The 21,059-nt window shown below is 43.0% G+C and overlaps 1 protein-coding gene across 14 annotated transcripts in view; it reads right to left on the bottom strand.

The window, feature by feature from the left end:
* LOC120568504 (rho GTPase-activating protein 12-like) overlaps positions 1-21,059 on the bottom strand; it is an 86,736-nt gene that overhangs the window by 16,935 nt on the left and 48,742 nt on the right. For 6 of the 14 annotated variants that reach the window (XM_039816062.1, XM_039816064.1, XM_039816067.1 and 3 more), the window contains exons 3-5: positions 2,931-3,200; positions 595-801; positions 69-149 (exon numbers count right to left, since the gene is read on the bottom strand). In XM_039816062.1, coding sequence (XP_039671996.1) covers positions 69-149; positions 595-801; positions 2,931-3,200 — 558 coding nt within the window. Of the gene's footprint in view, positions 1-68; positions 150-594; positions 802-2,930; positions 3,201-6,023; positions 6,173-21,059 lie in introns of those variants that run through there. The other 8 variants (XM_039816066.1, XM_039816069.1, XM_039816071.1 and 5 more) reach the window with 4 other exon arrangements.

Below are 21,059 nucleotides of genomic sequence, written 5' to 3'. Positions count from 1 at the left end.
TGTGTACCGGATTCACGGGGATAGACGTGTCCAACTGCATAACTGGAAGGATTGTTAAACAGTCTCACCTTTGGCAGCTCCCATTCGGACCTGGAACCATCTGCACTGTAGTAATACGGTCGGCCCTGCTCATCGGCGTGTTTCAACCACTGGTGGTGAACACACGGACAAACAGGAGGAACACAAAACCCATTAGTATGAGTCCTGACATTACCCAAGTAGTTGTGTAATAACATAAAACCGACTGACCAACAGACACACCTAAATGTTAGTGTTCTTTATCATATAAAAATGTTGCAAGAGATCGTAGTGCTGTGGAAAACCCTGCACTTTTTAAGTCTTCCCTTTTTATCTGCACGTGTGATTACAAGTATTTCTGGATGATGGATGGATGAGTAAATGGCTTGAAGTGCGTTATGAGGGAAATGGCAGAAAACTTTCATTTTCATCCTTTCTTGAGTAGTGGCAATCATTCTCATGCTGCATCGGATAAGGAGGAAATTGACCAGAAATCCACCAAAAATCTACTCCCACATGCAATCCCAGAAATCCCCACGGTAGAGAGACAGCAGATCAGCCCTGTGCAGCCGGTACCTTCTCATTAGTATAGTCGCTGATGTACAGCGTGTGGCCGTGCTCGTCCATCTCCTCCGACCAACCCCGCGGCGGCGAGCCGTACTGACTGTCTGACTGGCTAGAGTAGGTACTGAAGCAGGCGTCCTCCGACGACAGAGGCTGGAGTCCACCAATGGAGAGCGAGAGGAAGGGAAGGAAAGACGGCAAGAGTGAAAGAGGAGTGGTCTACCATTAGAGCAGAGAGGGGGAGAGAGAGAGAGAGAAGAGAGGGCATCTTTCACCATGGAGTTACGGGGAGACAGGCATGCAGCCAGAAGTAATAAATCATCAGAAACTGCCCAACACCACTTTATTACAGTACAGAGAACCAGGAGGCCCATCAGAGAGCTAAAAATCACTACTGCTCATGCTTAATTTTGGGGAATGTGGTGTGAATCAGAAGGTGGCTGACACAGAATAATTAAGTAACAAAAAAAAATATATATATATATATATATAAATAATAATAATTAAGTAACAGTGACTGCTTTTTGCCTGTAGGAGGCATTGTGGTACAGCCATTAATGCAACCGACTCAAAACCAGAGGTGACTCCCAAAGGATTCGGTTTAATGTGACATTACACAAAGTGTGTGCGTTTATGTGAGCGTCGATTACAAAAATCGAATAAATCAAAACTGTAATAAGTTCTATTATGCAAAAAGCTGCATGTGACAAGTTGTATTCTGGTGAGAACCAGTTTGACTTTTCTCATTTTGCACATTGTCACTTAGTTTAGGGGTAATACTTTATAATTACTTAATTATACTTTATTAAGTTAAAGTAGGATTCTGAATGAATGACATCTAAAAATGTAATTATACTTTAGAATAGAGGTCAAGGGCCAATGTTATAACTCTGTCAGAAGAGGTGTTCAGAAGGCAATGTCTGTTATGAACCTTGTCTAATACGTTCAGATAGGAGAGAAGATCTGGGTCACCCAATTAAGAGCACCGTCACACCTGCTTTCTGTAGTGAATAACCAGTCTGAAATGACGAGGGCCCCAAGAGCTTTGCAAACTCTCCACATTTCTGAAATTCCTACATCCTCCACTGTCATGTGTGGTACCTGTATAAGCAACGGTTTCATTTCGGTAGCTTTCTTATGATCTCTTGTACCAACGACCGACCTGTATCATTACATAAAGCCCCCCCTCACTTTGATGACAGCATGTCGTCGCACCTTTAAAGGGATACTTTGCAGATTTGAATCCAGCTCTGTGTCATCTTTGTGTGGCCAGTGTGTATAGTTAAACGGTGTTTGGCTTCCTTTCCGTGGCGCCGGTGCACAGAGCTCAGGGCAGCAGCCCTCTGCTGCTCTGCTCAGCTGGGAGCTCCGTGCGCCGCAGCCAGAGAGGGAAGCCACACGCCGTTCATCTGCACACACTGCCAACACTGCTATGACACAGAGCTACACATGATAAGCGATATGCTGTCCGCGCACCAATAGGTAGGGCGCAGTGCAGGGCGCAGTGCAGACCGCAGCGCAGGTATTCGTCATCAAGGGTGGCAAGGAAGTAGGGCTGGATGATTAATCGAAAAATAATCGAAACCGAAATTCAGAGCCTATAACCGACGTAATTTTACCAAGTCGATTATTTCGGTCTTTTAATCGTATTAATATTTCCGTGCCGCCCACTGTGTGTTAATGTACTTTCCCCTTAAAACATATTATGGCCGCCGCGTGTGTAGTCACGTGACTCCGCCAGTTTACATTAAAACTTAATTTACTTTTTTATTTTTATTTCATTGTAAAATCTACAGTTGAAGATTTAAGTTCAGTTGTTTGAAATATTTAATAAATAAACATTAATTGCTATCTGTGTGTTTCCTTATTTTAGAATCACAAAGATAGGATTATGTACTCTTTCATTAGAAAAAAATAACATATTTGAACATATTTACAGTAGCCTATAAGAAAATATATATTTTTTTAAATAATCGTTCAATAATCGTAATCAAGGTAACTTCTTCGATTAATCGCGATTATGATTTTAGCCAAAATCGTCCAGCGCTACAAGGAAGCTATTTCCCTAGGTAACGACGTGCGGTTATCTCACTGGTTGCGCTTTCGAAAGGTCAGCAGCAACTAGGTCAAAGTTGAAATAATTTGAACTTTGAGCGCAGTGTAAAGCGGGCAAATCTGAGCCAAAAGTGGTTTTGACTCCTATAATGTGTAGGCGGCTTAGGGCTGTCCACTTTCAAAAAGTTTGCTTTTTCGACCCAGTAGGTGATGCATCATGTGAACTTGTATTCTCCTATAATGTGTGTAGGTATGTGTGGGTTTCATCGGAGCCTCCGTACACGCACACGTACCTCGGAGTTCTCTCCTGCGCTGTGGCTCTCTCCTCTGGAGCTCCCAGAGCTGCCGTCCCTGGCCCGGGGTGGCTTCCAGGTCCTCTCCTGGGTGCTGCGGTTGTAGTAGAAGTGCCTGCCTGTCGGGTCCTTGTAGGTCTCCCAGTCGCCCAGCACGTGGAGCGGGGAGCCGGAGGGAAAAGGGGGCAGGTTACTCGTGGTAATCTTCAACTCCTGGAGGTTGGTGTAAACAGGAGACTCGGGCCGGCCATGGCCTGACGAAGATACCGTCTGATGGGGAAAAGAGAAAAACCGAGAAAGATGGAACTGTGAGTAATTTAGAGTGGATTTAAGTCTGTAATAAACTCAGGGAAAAGTTCCTCGACAGATTGTGATGTAGAAATTCACAGCTTTCAGAGTATAATTCAACAGCTGCACAGCAAGCTGGCAGACACTAAAAGGCCTTAAAACACATCAAACACCCCCACCTCCACACTGGAAATGCCATGTCCCTACTGAGCGCCGCGTGGAGTCAATCACTTCATCTTTGCAGTGTTTGTGCTCAACATTGAGTGGCATTGGGGCATAAAGGAAGTGGCTGAAATGTCAAATGTCTGTAGTTAAAGCTGACATAGCCATTAATGACCACAGAGCAGAGCCCTGAATGAAGGAGAGGGGAAGGAACTGCTGTTGGTTTATAACTGAGAGTGGCAGTGACTATAGTCAGGTAGAAACAAGGAAGTAAAACTGACCATCAAGACACATTGCTAGGACTGTTTGTCCAGACTCATTCTTACATCTGCCAACAGACAAAACTGTCAAGATCTACGGAGAGAAACTCAAAGATATTCAATGATATGGGTAAATATGGGTAAAAACTAATTTTGGGGTGTTACAATTGTAGCTATGTAAATGACTACTGGTTATGATGAACAGTAAATTTGAAAGAAAAAAAAAAAAGACCCAGCTTAAAAAGGTCCAGTGTGTAACGTGTTTAGTTGTTCATTCTCTAAATCTGTGTTGCCCGTTCACCAACTTGTCCTTTTTCATGAATATTTACCTCCACCATCAATTCCAAGTATTCCTTTTGGCTTGAAATTTTACATTAGCGTTTGCATGAACTGGGGTAAACGCTCCATATTCATGCTCCATCTTGAAATACGTTAGCCTGTAAGGGACATACTGCTCCGCCTTTCACGTTTTCTCTGTCACGGGATAAACTCACAGTAGCTGCTGATGCTGCTAATGGGTATCGTAGAAACATGGAGGACCACACGTATTCAAAATCAAAATTTCAGGAACAGGAGTCTTCTTCTTCCCCCCGAAAAAAAAAAGAAGATAAAAATCCCCACAGTTCTCTTGATACTGATAAATGGTCATTATTTTCATTATCTGCTAAATATTGTCTTGATTAATTGACTGGTGTGTAAAAAAACTGCCACAATTTCCTGAAGCCCACGGTGATGCCTTTAAATTGCTTATGGTCCAAAACGAAAAGATATTCAGTTTACTATAATAAAAGACAAAGCAACATGTCATAATACATGAGAAGCTAGAACCATTGAATGTTTACACGTTTTTGCTTTGTCAATTGACTGCTCGATTAAATAAACAATATCATCTTGAATGATTGGCATAACTTTTTTTGATAAAAATGAATGCTTTCAGTGAAGATTGATAGCAAACCTTACAGTTCGTTCCAGTATCCAGTCAAAGAGCAACATTTCCAGAGCTGAAGTACAGCGTGGAAGAAAAAAGTTCTCTCAGGTCCAATTCAGTGGCTGGTTCAGATGAGTTTCAGTGGAGACAGACGTTCACAAGAAGCTGGAGGATTCTCTCTGACCAGAATGAGTTTTCTGGTCAGGGTTTTATACAAGGTTACAGGATGCAACAGAATAACAACAGCTGAGAAGACATTCTACTCATTCTGAGTAGATTTGCATAGACCCAATATCGTCTGCTGAAACTATTGAAAAGCGGTCCTTGTTTAAACGAGGTGTGAATTCTGCTGAATCCAGCTTGGGCTCTTAACAAAAGGTCTCCCTCACAGTGACCAAGTACAATGCTTTGTTTTAACACTCAGTAAAGACAAAAGGCAATCAGACTTAATTAACACAGGAGACACTAAACGTTTGCTGATCAGAGAAAATAATTAATCAGTGAGCAGGAAAGAGGATTACAAAGACCCTGCTAGGCTGCAGAGCGACCGAGCCATAAATAATGACAGTGGCCCGTGGCCTCCCAACACTGGCTCTGTGATGCTTTTATTGCACAGGGATCAATAGGGATGAAATTTGCAGGGCCCCGAGTACACAGCTGGAGGTAACCCCCGAGAATCCAATATTCAGTGAACTAGATGAAGACTGAGCAGTGTGCTGCTCAATACAGTGGCACCGCACAACAAAAATAAAGGTGGACGGTGCATATACTGTATTTTAACAGGGTTTTTCTGGCATAGAGGGATTTTTGGCACCCCCCAAAGAGGTTTCAGCCAGCACCAAATAAAAATTACCAGTGCCAAAATAAATTGAGAATAAGAAAATAGCAATTAAAATCCTTTCCAAATGTGTTTAATAGCAATTTACCAAACGGCCATTGAACAAGCAGGACATAAGCGTAAATAGGAGCGCTTATGGAAGTTTTAGCGCCAGGCTGTGCTGGACTCTCCCGGTGATGTTAACAGTAATATTATACAAATTGTAACCAGTTTTGTTAATTGGGGTTTCATTTAGTCAAGCATGATAGACATTTTTGTAAATGCGTAGATTTCTGTTAAATAAAGGAACACAGACTCATTACCTTTACTGTACGTGGACCAGTATGTGCGTGGCTCGTTCTGAGTCAGGAAAAACCCTTTACGCATACTACGTATCACATCATTTACCATAGTTTCTTCCACCCGAAAAGACTTGAGAAGCCGGCATTTGACAGAAAGTCAAGACAAAACAGGGAAACTTTCTTTGCAAGTTCTACCGTCAACGTGGTCTTCCAAAATAAGACTGCTTTCACCAGAAACGCTCTGCAATGCCATTGTGCAAAACAGTAGACTGTGACGCAAGGTGCAGCTCAAGAGTTAAGTTATGCTCAGTAAATCCAAAATGCATCAAATATTACCTCTGGCGATGAGCAACTAGTAAACACATCATCCTCTTCGTGTATTGAGATTGCTCGACAAAAGCTTCTCCTCAGACGGATCAGTGCCATCGTTGCTGCTAGATATTTGGATTTGCGCTCAGTGTTGACACTGGTCTGTGGTCTTCCTGTATAATGCTAAGGGGGAACATGTGACGTAGCGCATGGATCTGTCAAAGGGGAAGTCCTGGTAGTCAATCAACCGTTAAAAAAGCCAGTTAGGTCGCATCACACTTCCGTGGCAAAAACCACATTTTCCTCTAAAGGCTGTTCTGAAATTAAACTTCACTTAAGTGGTAGGAAGCTCCACAAACAGTCCGCTAACATTTGAAAGAGGTGGTGTTTCCAGCAGAGCTACGGTGCACAGGAAATATTTTTACCACTGTACCTCACAGTGTACAGTGTACAGTGTACACTGTACCGTCACAGCATCATGTGGATTTTGCCGGGGGGGGGGGAAACACTTCCTTTGACACACTGAGCTCCTCTCTCCTCTCTCTTTCCATCTGTGTGCATCCATGTCCCAGTAGTAGTTACTAACTTAGGGCGTTTTCACAGCTACCTCGTTTGGTCCGGACTTTAGGACTTTTCAGTTTGATCCGAACCAAAATTGCAGGTGTGAAACCTCCCCCGGACCGGATCAAAAGACAAAATTTTGGTCCGTCAAAAAGAGGTGGTCTCGGTCCGGATCAAACTGAACCATGCTCCGGTTTGTTTATAGTGTAAAAGCATTTTTGGGATGGTTCAGACTATCGGACCAAATACAAGAAGCTCTGGCAGGCTCTCCTCGTGTTACAAGACCAGGGAAGCTCCTTTAAGAAATAGCTCGGAGCTTAGTGTGTAGGCTACATGAGAGAGTGTGTGACGGTGAATGCGCTCAGAGCAGACAGCTGTCGGCTATCAGAGCTGAGAATACATCAGCAGTTTACTTGTTAAGTGGTTGTAAATGTACAGTGAAGGTTTCAGTTTGTCTCTGAATAAATGATGCAGAAAGAAAGTTCCCGTGTTGCTTCTCAACATCACAACCAAACAAAAAGAGCCGCGGTCAGCAGGGGAGAGCAGCAGTCAGTAGGGGAGAGCAGCAGTCAGTAGGAGAGAGCAGCAGTCAGTAGGGGGGAGCAGCAGTCAGTAGGAGAGAGCAGCAGTCAGTAGGAGAGAGCAGGAGTCAGTAGGAGAGAGTAGCAGTCAGTAGGAGAGAGCAGCAGTCAGTAGGGGGGAGCAGGAGTCAGTAGGGGGGAGCAGCAGTCAGTAGGGGAGAGCAGCAGTCAGTAGGGGGGAGCAGCAGTCAGTAGGAGAGAGCAGCAGTCAGTAGGAGAGAGCAGGAGTCAGTAGGAGAGTAGCAGTCAGTAGGAGAGCGAGCAGTCAGTGGGGGAGCAGGAGTCAGTAGGGGGAGCAGCAGTCAGTAGGGGAGAGCAGCAGTCAGTAGGGGAGAGCAGCAGTCAGTAGGGGAGAGCAGGAGTCAGTAGGGGGGCAGCAGTCAGTAGGAGAAGCAGCAGTCAGTAGGAGAGCAGGAGTCAGTAGGAGAGCAGCAGTCAGTAGGAGAGAGCAGGAGTCAGTAGGAGAGTAGCAGTCAGTAGGAGAGAGCAGCAGTCAGTGGGGGAGCAGGGGTCAGTGGGGAGGCAGCAGTCAGTAGGGGGAGCAGGAGTCAGTAGGGGGGAGCAGCAGTCAGTAGGGGAGAGCAGCAGTCAGTAGGAGAGAGCAGCAGTCAGTAGGGGGAGCAGCAGTCAGTAGGAGAGAGCAGCAGTCAGTAGGAGAGAGCAGGAGTCAGTAGGAGAGAGTAGCAGTCAGTAGGAGAGAGCAGCAGTCAGTAGGGGGGAGCAGGAGTCAGTAGGGGGGAGCAGCAGTCAGTAGGGGAGAGCAGCAGTCAGTAGGGGGGAGCAGCAGTCAGTAGGGGAGAGCAGGAGTCAGTAGGGGGGAGCAGCAGTCAGTAGGAGAGAGCAGCAGTCAGTAGGAGAGAGCAGGAGTCAGTAGGAGAGAGTAGCAGTCAGTAGGAGAGAGCAGCAGTCAGTAGGGGGAGCAGGAGTCAGTAGGGGGAGCAGCAGTCAGTGGGGGGAGCAGCAGTCAGTAGGGGGAGCAGCAGTCAGTAGGGGAGAGCAGGAGTCAGTAGGGGGAGCGCAGTCAGTAGGGAGAGCAGGAGTCAGTAGAGAGCAGCAGTCAGTAGGAGAGCAGCAGTCAGTAGGAGAGCAGCAGTCAGTAGGTGGGAGCAGCAGTCAGGGAAGCGCAGTCAGTGAGGAGAGCAGCAGTCAGTAGGGAGAGCAGCAGTCAGTAGGGGAGCAGCAGTCAGTAGGGGGCAGTCAGTAGGGAGTAACAGTCAGTAGGGGAGGCAGCAGTCAGTAGGGGGAGCAGCAGTCAGTTGAAAAACCTCCGACCCAGAGAGAGGAGACGAGAGGACGGGGAAGCCCGTCTACAGACCAATCAGTTCTCAGTATCTGGAGACGCAGCTCACGTACGTGATGACGGCAGGACGTAGTTTTGTCACGTAGAGATCTTTAGTGCGCTTGCATAACTGCAGTGTGAAACCAAAACTTACCGGATCAAATGTTACAATGTAACAAAAACATGAACCTTTCAGGTGTGAAAACACCCTTAGAGCTTGGAGCTTATTGGAGCTTATTCCCGGAGTTTACCTTGGATTGGGGTGGCACCTGGACCGTGGTCCTGCTCTACGCCCTGCACTGCTAGTCATAGTTCTATTATCTTTAGTGTTACTATAATCTCCACTGTTCATCATACCAACTGCTATAATTATTATTATAAATTTTATTTCCCTATATCTGTACACCTGTATCAGTGTCTCTGTGTCCCAGCCGGCGGCGGGAGATGGCCGCCCACCGACGGTCAGGATCTGTCCGAGGATTCTGCCTAAAAGGAAGTTTTTCGTTGCCACTGTCGCACCAAATGCTGGCTCGTGGGAAACTGTTGGGTCTTTGTAATTTCTAGAGTGTGGTCTAGACCTACTCTATCTGTAAAGTGTCCTGAAAAAAAAAAAAAAATCCTGTTGTGATTTGACACTATAAATAAAATTGAATTGAAAATTGAATTGGATTTGATGAACGCAAGAAGAAAATCCATTTTATTCTTGGCTGCTCAGACGTACAGTAACATTAGGCAATCTGTTCTCTTTCAGCGGACCACTTTCATTCAAGGGAAAAGTTAGGACAGAAAAGTTTCCAGACACAGCTGGGTAGACTTAAATGGAGAAGTGGCTTCATTGTCAGACTGAGGAAATGTTTATATCATTGGTTTTGAGATGGTTTTACAGGCCACAAGGTTGTGAAACCCTCTCAGTAGGAGCTTCATGCAAAGCCTGAGTGTAACAACCAGTAAAACTGCAGTTAGGTCTTCAAATGGCAGCAGCATGGCTGGCTATGTCAAATACCGTAACTACAGGCTGCACTGCCAGGTTGGCTCATTACAAATGCACAGGGTGTCTTCTTAACTCCATCATAGCAGCGTTATATTCCTGAGCAGCTGTTGCTGGACATCTGCTGTGAACAGACTGACCACCTAATCAATACTGAGCTGCAGAACCACTGAGCCCCGGCGGAACATTAAGAGGCTGGCCTCTAACACCGAGGGAGCTGCTCTTTTTGAAAGCACACTGTGCTTTAGTCCAGGTGTTCAAAAGTCTTACCTTGTACTTTAGAGTTGAGAAGTGGCAGCACTTACTTTGGGCGTCCAGTGCTTCCAAAGTAAAAGTCTTGATCTTTTTGGCAATGTTCACACTTGACGTCTTTTTTTTTTTTTAAGCTGCCAGTGTCTGTTTGACATTGTAATCCTATGGAGTAAACAGTGTTTTCAAAAAAGTCCTTAGCGCTTTTTTTTTTTTAAACGCCACCGCCGACGTTTGTTTTTTCTGGGGGGGGCGTCAAGCACTTTTTTGACAGCTGGACAATGACGAGCAGAGTAGCGACACCCTCTCTCTGTTCATTCTATAGATCGCTTGACGGCTTTGCTTGATCTTGCACCACTCCACATAGCACTCTAGGATGTTGTAGCAGTAGCTGTTGTTATAGCAACAAAAGACGCTCTCTGCTGCATTTTGGAAGATGAGCAATTGAATAAAAAAATATTGGGTACTTTGATAAAAAGCCCAAAGTACAAGTGCGTATGAATGCAAAAATGTTAAGTCCAATACAACCTTCAAGGAGCATCTGGGTAAGAAAACATCCAATCACTGGGCTTAAAATGATGTTGCGTGGGCTGCTTATGTGGCCTGAAAGTTTAAGATTAATCTTCACAGAAACCTGCTACATTCATCGGTTTAAACCTGTTTCATGTTAAAGAATTCAGCCACCATGGTGGGGCATTTTCTTCCCAAATTGCAATGACAAGGCATTCTGAATTTGCTACATTGCTCCATTCACTAGAAAAGAAGACAGGGTGGCCGGGTTGGACCAGTGGGTAGAGCAGGCGCACGTCTAATTAGAGCTTTATGCCTCGACGCAGAGGTCCAGGGTTTGAATCCGACCTGTGACGATTTTTTTTTTTTTTTTTTTTTTTTTTTTTTTTTTTTTTTCCCTCTCTAACTGTCCTGTCAAATTAAAAGCGGAAAAGCCTAAAAAAAATAAAAATAAAAAAAACAACAATAAAATAAGACAGGACCTCTCAGAAACAATGTTGAAACACTAAATTGTCAAGTGTTTCGGGGTCGACAAACGCTGACAGAAAATGAAGTGGCAACCATTTTGATAATTAATTAATTAATTGTTTAAGTCGTTTATCAAGCAAATATGTTTCATGTTTTCTGGTTTCAGCTCCTTAAATTTGAGGATTTGCTCCTTTTCTGTTTGCTTTTTTATTATTTTTTAGTTTTGGACTGTTTGTCGACCTACTCAAGCTATTTGAATAAATCATTTGGGGCTCTTTGAGAGGCATTTCTGACACTTTTCTGGCATTTTGTAGAGTAGACGAGAAGTTAATTAATTTGGCAAGATATTTAAATGTAGTGCAATTTGATTCATTTGTTGAAGACCTCAAACTGAACCGGTAAGCCTCAAACGCAGCAGAAGTCAGCTGCAACCCCAACCCCAACCCCTACTGTACAGCCTGCAGTAAGAAGCGACGAGTCTGAGGGGACACTACACCGCAGCAGCCAATAAACACTTCTGATTGCAGCCCAGCATACTCCTAATTTCCCGTTTCAGGCCAGAGCAGGAGTAAATGAGTAGAGAATAGGAAGGCACTCTGCCAGTTCCAGATAGGAGATCTGCCTAGTCTTATCTGTGCCGCCTGCAGCTCCGCAGTGGAATAATAATCAACGGGTCCAGTGGCCTTCAGCTGGAGATAAACCACATCAGAGCCAGAAAGAAGAGGAGATAGAGAGAGAAATGGGAGAAGACCGAGGCTACGGGCACTGATCGCATCACAGCTCAAACTAGATGGAAATGGCTGCAGATGCTTTGGCATCACAGTCTATATTTAGACTAGCGTGGTGTGAGATTGAACACTGTGTTCGTGGTATGCAAAGCTGTTGTCCTGATTCACAGAACGTTGGGAGGAAAACTGCTGGGTTGCTTTTTCTAAAAGCAAAGCTGGATCCCGTCACAGTTTTCAGTTGTGGTTTCAGTGGCTCTTTTCGGTGGCGTTGGGACATTTGGTCCAACTTCTGGTTTTCGGATTGCTTATTTTGTCTGACCGGTAAGTTAAAAAAAACAGGAAGATACTCAAATAACAATGATTAGAGACAGAGAAATGCAGCAAAGCTCTTTACCAATGTTTTGTAGTTGCTATTACAAAAAAAAAGGACTTTAATGGTCAGTTGATTTATCAAGAAATCATTTCAGGAATACCCCTGGCAATACCGGAGTTAATAAATAGGCCTACATGTATTATCATGTTTATAACTGACTTATGTAGACTTGTTCACATTCAAACACGCAATGGGGAACATTAGAACTTTAAAAAAATATATATGCAGCTACGGCTAATCATCATCGTGATCAAACTGGCGCATTAAAGACATCGCGAAAGGCCGCAACACATCAGGAAGGAAATTTTTGGCGTATGTTGAAAGGAAATATCAGTAGAGTACAGCATTTTAAAATGCACAGTCATCCTTTTTTTTTTAGTGGTGCCTTTTATGTTCAATTCAATGTTCAATTTCTTCAATAAAAGAATGCTGGAAATGATGTCCTTTCATTTCAGTTTGTGTTTTAGCAGAATACTGAAAGCAGCAGAACTGAGTTTACTTTAATATCTGTTTATTTATCACACGTAATATCGCATTTTTTCCTCATATCGTGCAGCCCTAATGACAACATGCATTCCTAAAACCTAAAGCTGTGTATTTATTCAAGTGTTTGGTCTTCTTCAGCTGATACCAAACTAATTTAATCACTCCAAATCCAAACAGATTGTAAGTGGACTACAGCTTAAAAAAACAACAACCTTTCTCTGTTTGTTTGTCATCAGCGTCCTTTAGGTGGCAGCCTGACAACAAAGTTTGTGAAGTCTGAAAAAAGGGATTAGCCAGTGACCGAGGAGGAGGAGGGACTCCACGTGTTCCCCTCCTCTCTCCTCCCCTTTTTCTGTTTGATACAGATGAACCTGCTCTGCTGCATACCTGCAGGGAACTGGACCACGCAAACACTAAACACACACAAAGCACACACACACACACACACACATAAACACACAAACACACACTTTGAGTGCATGGGTTAGACTGATACACAAAGGTGCAAGTTTGCACATGTAAAAACAGGCACACAAAAACAAAGAGAGCATCTAGCTCTTTTCTACTTCCTCGTCCATTCAGGCTTTAGTTTCACTGGTGCAAAGTGCCACTGCAGTGCTTCACATGCTACTGATGGGGTACCAAATGGCATGCATTACATAACGCAAGTAGGAAATGTTTCTTAATATTTCCCTTTGGCAACACCCTCAATTTAGCGCTTTCCTTCGCGTGTGAGACACCGGTATTATCTTATAGTCTGTCACTTTTTAATTCATTTAGGATTTGGACAACATTGCCATCAGGTACAACATTTGATCCATACACCTTACATGTCACAATTTGTCTGCAAAGGAAAACCATCATCATTTTTGGCTTAATTCTTATTGAGGCAAAAGGTTTAATAATGCAGTCCATCCTTTAAGACTCATACTGTAACAAATGCAGTATGCTTTCAAAGTTATTGAGTGAGTGGATTTCACTTTCTCTTCTGGGAGAAATGTAGCTACAAAAACAGATTTGGTGCCTTGCTTTTGTTCATTTCTTAACGGTCATTTCTATATCAGATATGGTTTGGGATGGAAGTAGAGTATAGGTAGAAGAGTGAGCAGTGAAACCAGTCAGGAGTGTGACAGAGCCTGATCGAAACAGGAAGAAAGGAGGTTGTATGAAAGAGTTGTGTGCGTGGAAAACGGTCAGGCTGTTTTTCCGGATAAGATTTCATCATAGATACTCAATGGCTTTCCAACTTTGTAACAAGAAATTGCTATTTTAAATGTTAGTTTCCAGACCTGTATTTTTTATGTCTAACTCAAGTCTGTCCTCATTTAAAATACGTTGCAGACCTGATTGAGAAGACCTCAAACTTACATCTTCGCCACTGACTGAAAGGACGTTACGGCGTGGCGTCTCGTTCGGTCTGGTATGAGGTAACTTAAATGGAGAATAGTAACAGAGAAGAAAAGCAAACTGTGCACAAACACACTGCGAGTAAACACAAAAAGGCCTTGAAACAGTGGCACCACCCAAGGCAATTGCGCAACTCCAGAGCAATTACATTCAGCAGTAGAAAGCAGTAGACAAAGCAAAGCAGGGAAAGCGCCGTCGACAGCCTGCGGTGAGTTAGAGCCTCGAGTGACCTCATGAAGCTCAGAGTCAGGAAGCAGTCACCACGGGACACTAGGGGTGGGTGTCCTTTGGGTTTTTTCCTATACCCGTGCTAAAACAATACTTTTTAAACAGTGCCGGTGCCTAAACCGATACATTAAGGTCCCATGACATGGTGCTCTTTGGATGCTTTTATATAGACCTTAGTGGTCCCCTAATACTGTATCTGAAGTCTTTTTTATATAGACCTTAGTGGTCCCCTAATACTGTATCTGAAGTCTCTTTTATATAGACCTTAGTGTTCCCCTAATACTGTATCTGAAGTCTCTTTTATATAGACCTTAGTGGTCCCCTAATACTGTATCTGAAGTCTCTTTTATATAGACCTTAGTGGTCCCCTAATACTGTATCTGAAGTCTCTTTTATATAGACCTTAGTGGTCCCCTAATACTGTATCTGAAGTCTCTTTTATATAGACCTTAGTGGTCCCCTAATACTGTATCTGAAGTCTCTTTTATATAGGCCTTAGTGGTCCCCTAATACTGTATCTGAAGTCTCTTTTATATAGGCCTTAGTGGTCCCCTAATACTGTATCTGAAGTCTCTTTTATATAGACCTTACTGGTCCCCTAATGCTGTATCTGAAGTCTCTTTTATATAGACCTTAGTGGTCCCCTAATACTGTATCTGAAGTCTCTTTTATATAGACCTTAGTGGTCCCCTAATACTGTATCTGAAGTCTCTTTTATATAGGCCTTAGTGGTCCCCTAATACTGTATCTGAAGTCTCTTTTATATAGACCTTACTGGTCCCCTAATGCTGTATCTGAAGTCTCTTTTATATAGACCTTAGTGGTCCCCTAATACTGTATCTGAAGTCTCTTTTATATAGGCCTTAGTGGTCCCCTAATACTGTATCTGAAGTCTCTTTTATATAGACCTTAGTGGTCCCCTAATACTGTATCTGAAGTCTCTTTTATATAGACCTTAGTGGTCCCCTAATACTGTATCTGAAGTCTCTTTTATATAGGCCTTAGTGGTCCCCTAATACTGTATCTGAAGTCTCTTTTATATAGAATATATATTTCTGTGTCTGTAGCTACTGAAGAGGAGGGGGGGGGCAAGGTGGAGGGTGGGGGTGTGGCCTTGACCAACTGCCACTTTGCTCATTTGAAAGCCATGATGTCTCTCTCTCATGGGTGGGCCAAATTCTCTGGGCGGGCAAAGCAGAGAAAGGGGAGGTAACCTTGCTCCTTATGACATCATAAGGAGAAGATTCCTGATTGGTCCATCTGAGCTTTCATTTTCTCAAAGGCAGAGCAGGATACCCAGGGCTCGGTTTACACCTATCACCATTTCTAGCCACTGGGGGACCATAGGCAGGCTGGAGGAACGCATATTAATGTTAAAAAACCTTTAAATCCATAAAAATAAAGAAGAGCACAAAATGTCAGCGACATTAAAGAACTGCTTGTTTATTGCTAAGGCCATATGTTCAGAATAAAATGATTAACTAAAAATGTAATAACACCAACTTATAACAATAACTCATTTCCAAGCTCTCGCAAACTATACCGCTCCTCCGCTCTCTTGACTGGTTACCAGTTGCTGCCCGCATCCGCTTCAAGACACTAGTACTTGCATTCAGGGCCACGAACGGATCAGGCCCAGCTTACATCCTGGACATGGTCAAACCCTACACCCAGTGATCCCTCCATGTTGATTTGGTAGCGGCGGCCCGCCAGGGCAAAATTTCTGCCACCATGGTATCAGAAATAGGGCAGACGCACAACGTAGTCTTTTTTTGCCTTTTAAATGATCCTGCCGACATAATGCACCCATGATGTCTGAAGTTGGCTGCCGCTCACATTGCAATTTAACAACAAGTAGAACTATTTAGAGGTTACTGGGCCCGTCCAGTTTAACTCCACATACTGTTGTGTTGATGGAGTTTATTGTCAAAATGTTTGCTTTCGACTATTAAAGGTGCCCTGCCACATGTATTTCATTACTTTTGTGTGTGATGTCAGATCCACCTCAGCCGGTCTCCTCTCCATCCAAAAGTCCAACCTGCGCTGTTTTGGGGACAGAGCCTTCTCCAGAGCAGCTCCCAGGCTCTGGAACTCCCTCCCCCAAGAGATCCGCACCTCTGAGTCCCTCACCATCTTCCAGTCCCGCCTCAAGACCCATCTCTTCACCTCAGCCTACCCATAGTCCACCTGCCCCCCTCCCTTTTTCATCTGTATCTTGTTTTGTTCTACTTGTTTTGTTATGTTTTTATAATCTACCCTGCCCTGTAAAGCGACTTTGAGTCCATGAAAAGCGCTATATAAATTCAATTTATTATTATTATTATTATTATGTCTGAAGTTCTACCATGGACTCTAACATTTTTTGTGGAAAAAATGCCTTTGTTACCTTGTTTCAAGCCATTCTAGTTTGGTATAGAAAGCATCCTTTACCCAGCCCAACTGGGCGAGCTCATGAATAGTAATGAGCTCAGCCAACATGATGTCAGACTGACCAGCTTTTGTAATTGGTCTGATTTCTCTGCTTATTTCTGTTCAGTGGCTAGAGCTGACAGAGGAGCTAGCAGTTCATTTTCACATTCACCACATAACACAAACACATATGGACCTGACAGATTTTAAAAAATACAAGGAAAAACGCTTGTGGCAGGGCACCTTTAAACGAACAGCTCCACCAAAAACGTCACCGCGGTGGGTCCGCTCTAATTGGTTCAACGTTCTTTTGTAGATGTTAAGTACCCTATAGTTCCTCATAAAATACAGTTCTACCACAACTGAAAATATGCCTCATTGTGTGTGAATAGAGGCGAATAAATATATTTGTTTGCGGCTAAAAAAAAAAATCCTAAAAGGAAAAAAGGGACAACTAATCATTCAACAAAATCCCGACTGTTGGCTGTCCTGGCTCCTAAATGGTGGAATGAGCTCCCTATTGGCTATTATCAGGATGGCTGAAAGCCTACGCATATTCGGCCGAAGGCTAAAAACTGGCTGCACCTCGGATATATGAAATAAATGAATAAATAAAAATAAATTATATATATTCTTGAAGCTGCACTTTAATATGGCTCTTTGTAGTTTTGCTTATTTAAAGCTAATGTACTTGCACTTACTACTTCTTGTCTGGAGTTTGCACCTTGAGGGTTGAAAGCACTTCATTGGAAGTCGCTTTGGATAAAGACACGTAATGTAACGTAACGTAATGTCATTTTCTGTCAGTTGAGAGAATCGGATCAGCAGCTCATCATTGTCATCTGTATGATATTGATTGTTGATTACTAAGTCCATGATATCAAGTGCACCAACTTGCCTGTGGCTGAGAATAAACCTATTTAGGTAGTTAACCCTTTAGGTGGAGTGGGTGTTTGGTACAGCTTTTTCCTCTTTGTGATATTTTGAGACATATGCAGTAACATCCGTTTGAAGTGCATTTCGGAAAAGGGAAAAAAACCAAAGTTGTGCTGTTCTGTGAGGGTGCACCCGGTTACAGATCAGAGAGAAGAGATGTGCGCTGCCCTGTTTCACATAATCCCGCCTGAGAGAAGCATCCCTGAAGTCTGTCAGAGAAGTGGGTCTATCTATCTCTGATCTACTCGTGTTTCTACACGAGCTGCAAATGGGTCAAATGTAAGAAACAGCAGGCGGGCGAGAACGTAACGGAGAAAGAGGTGCGGCAAGGAAGAAGGCAGAGAAGCTGCTCCGAGATGTTCATAGAGGACAGCCCCATAATCATCCTGGCAACATACTGTCAAAACACCCTCGGAATTCAACACAGTGTAAACGTTTGGGGTTATGGGTCAAGTTTATGAACATGGCAGTTAAGTCTTCATTCATATAGATAAGTCTGTATGAATAGAGTTCATACATAATGGTATATACTGTAAAAATATCAAAGATTTGCTTATGAGTCACTGAGACTTATTGTCAAACATTTAGTGTTCTTTGTGATGCAGCCTGGTCTGATTGGGTTTGGATAGAACATCCATGAGAAGAAAAATACACAACTAGTAACTAACTAGAACCATAACTGGTAACTCTACTGCTGCTGGTCTCCCAGGTTCTAGTTTGAAATAGTCTATGAGCAGAAGTTGTTCCAACATAAGCCCAATTAACCCTTGGGTTGTCTTCCCCGCACCTTTTTAGTTTTTCCGGGTCAAAATGTAAAAAGAAAAATGTCGGAAACAATTTACTTGAAGGTATCTACATAGGAGTGACAGGACACTGTCATGAACACATGACACAGTCATGACACAGTCATGACACATGAACCCTAAGCCTAACTTGTGATGACAAAAACCGAATGACACGTACTAAAAGAAGTGTTATGTCATAAACGTTTATGACTTGTTTATTAGGGGTGGGAATACCTAGAGGCCTCACGATACGATATCATCACGATACTTGTGTCACAATACAATATTATTGCGATTTTAAAGATATTGCAATATTCTGTGATACATTGCAATTTATTACCTTTTTTCCAACTTCAAATTTTTCCCAATTTCAAATTATGTCCCCAAAAGAAAACTTTGTCAACATCTGTTTAATCTAAAAAGATACATTTCTCAGTTTGTTCATCTCACTTCAATTTTATTGCTGCAAAATGAGATTGTCAAGCAGACAAACTGACCAACACATATATCATAAAAGATCCATACTTGGCGTCTGTGTATCGATACTCACTTTTTTTTGACATTTTTTACCTATGTTTTTCAATGTTCTATGATCAATTTTTCTTTACATGCTAGAAAATTGAATAAAACACCCAAATTCAATGAAAATAATGAACTGATCATTTATTTAACTTGTGAAGAGCGTTGTATGGAAACATGCACGTTATTTTGTTTTTAAAACCCACATTTCTGATATAGAAACTTTTTGAAAAATGGGTCAGATTTGACCTGAGGACAACAGGAAGGTGAACCGACCAGGCCACAGCCATGCTGAAGCTCCATGTGTGGGTGTTCAGACCAAAAACAGCCCGCTATTTAAAAAAAAAGCAGGCTGAGTGGAGGTGGCATGTTGTTTCAGGTACCACTGAGACAATTAAGTACAATCCAGGAAGTCCAGTTGGTGTAATAAATCCATCAGTTTGAAGGTTTAAACTGCTGTGCAGTGTTTCAGCATAGTATTATGTGGAAAGATTTTCCTGAGCTGGAAAGTTGGCACAGCCGGCATTAATTTATCCCCCATTTCAATGGGGAGGTAAACAGTAAAAATGTGGTGGTCATGCTACAAAGTACTGTAAATCTAGGGGCGTTGGCCAACGCAGCCAGTTGCCAGATCAAGTTGCTTTGCAGTGTGGCAATGAGTTGAGCCAGGTTGTACTTTTCTTGCTGGAACTCATTCAAAGGAATGAGGGGGCTGTTTTTCATGCAGGGGGACAGTTGGTCTGATATCCCTAAATATTGGAACAAACCGAAACAAAATAAGAATGGGTAACACTTTAATTGAAGGTATCTACATAAGAGTGACATGACACCGTCATGAACACATGAACCCTTACCCAACCTTAACCATAACTTGTCATGACAATAACCGAATGACACGTACTAAAAGAAGCGTTATGTCATAAACGTTTATGACTTGTTTATAATGTTTTTGACACGTTCATGACGGTGTCATGTCACTCTTATGTAGATACCTTCAAGTAAAGTGTAACCTAGGAATGTCTTGAAGCAGTATGTCGCATCTGTGTGTGTAGGTGATTATGTAAGAGGGTAGCATGGGGACAGGTGCGGCCACTGCTCAGGACGCATAACGCAATGGGATTTAGAAAGATGCATGCCGCGTGTGGCATTCTACTCTAATTTGGGGCTCCGCGGAGGGTTTGAAGTGGTTATCTAATGCGGAAACATTTAGCCCTGTTGCTGTAGGTAGAATAAACATCTTTAAAAATGGCCCGTTTGTCAGCGGCTTAGATAAGAAAAAGTTTTCAAAAAGCCCAAAATGGAAGAATGAAAATCCTTTTGTACAAGTCAAAACAACAGAAGCATCCAAAATGATAAAGATAAGCTTTTCTCCTTCACAATAGAAAAGCCTCAGACCCAGCTGGGGATTAGCCCATCTGCTGCCATTTTGGTTGCATCCCCTTAGAAACAAATGGCCGACCGCATCACAACAGACGCTGACAGCATCTAAATCCCCACTGATGAGAGGTTTACATCCCGACGCCCATTATCTCAACCCAGGAGGATGAAGATATGAACTCCTGCTACTCAGTCTCAGCATCCTCCCGGGGAGACCTGTGCACCGGTTATACCTGAAATCTGTTCATCCTGTGCCCCACCACGCGTATTACGGTATATAGAGTGCTTTATGAAAGTCCTCAGCAGAAAAACCTTTTTGATTAGTTCCACCCTCTTTATTTAAACCGTCTATTTATCTTGGGATGGTGCGGCTCAGCGCACAAGCTCTTTTTCAGAAGGGTTTTACATTCGTGAAGTTACACACTCTCAGGCCTGAAGGAGGATGTTGGCACAATAAGAAGCAATTATGGGTAGAACTTTTTGAGGGTTTGAACGCACGCCAGTGGAGATGGCGTGTGTGCGTCCTTGAGAACTGTACGTCGTATAACTTCTGTTGTCAGTTCATTGTTAGCCGGTGATTTCGTTGTTTGTGTTCTTCACCTGCTAGCTAGGTTGCACGTGACTCGATATAATGGCATTTTATGTGCATTATTTACATGCTACAGTAGTTACACTGCATTAAGATTATGTAATTAATAGTGGGTTTATTGTTATTATTTGCTAGCCTATATATAATTCCTATGCATTGTGTATGGTAGCCTTTACAATGTTATTTATTTACAGCATTTGACCGGCATAAAATCGGCATATGTCACTCTATCACTGACACATACAACCTGTTATGGGGGGGATAGACCTTTCTCACGGCAGACATGTTGACATGTCATAGTAGGAAAAGCACAGGTGTATTCAGAACCATTAATGATAGCTGCATTCCACTTAGGAGAGGTCCTGGTATTAAACCATTACTGATGGCTGCATTCCACTTAGGAGAGGTCCTGGTATTAAACCATTACTGATGGCTGCATTCCACTTAGGAGAGGTCCTGGTTAGGGCTGCACAATTAATCGAATTTTAATCACGATCACGATTTTGGCTTCCCACGATCATATTTGTGTGATCGAGCGATATTTAAAATACGTCATTCCCTTCATAGAACAGTTTTTGCAAAGCCAATCT

Source organism: Perca fluviatilis, chromosome 11 (assembly GCF_010015445.1).
Source record: "Perca fluviatilis chromosome 11, GENO_Pfluv_1.0, whole genome shotgun sequence".
NCBI lineage: Eukaryota > Metazoa > Chordata > Actinopteri > Perciformes > Percidae > Perca > Perca fluviatilis.
The sequence above is the reverse complement of the archived record's forward strand: the minus strand, read 5'-3'. Positions and strand labels throughout refer to the sequence as shown.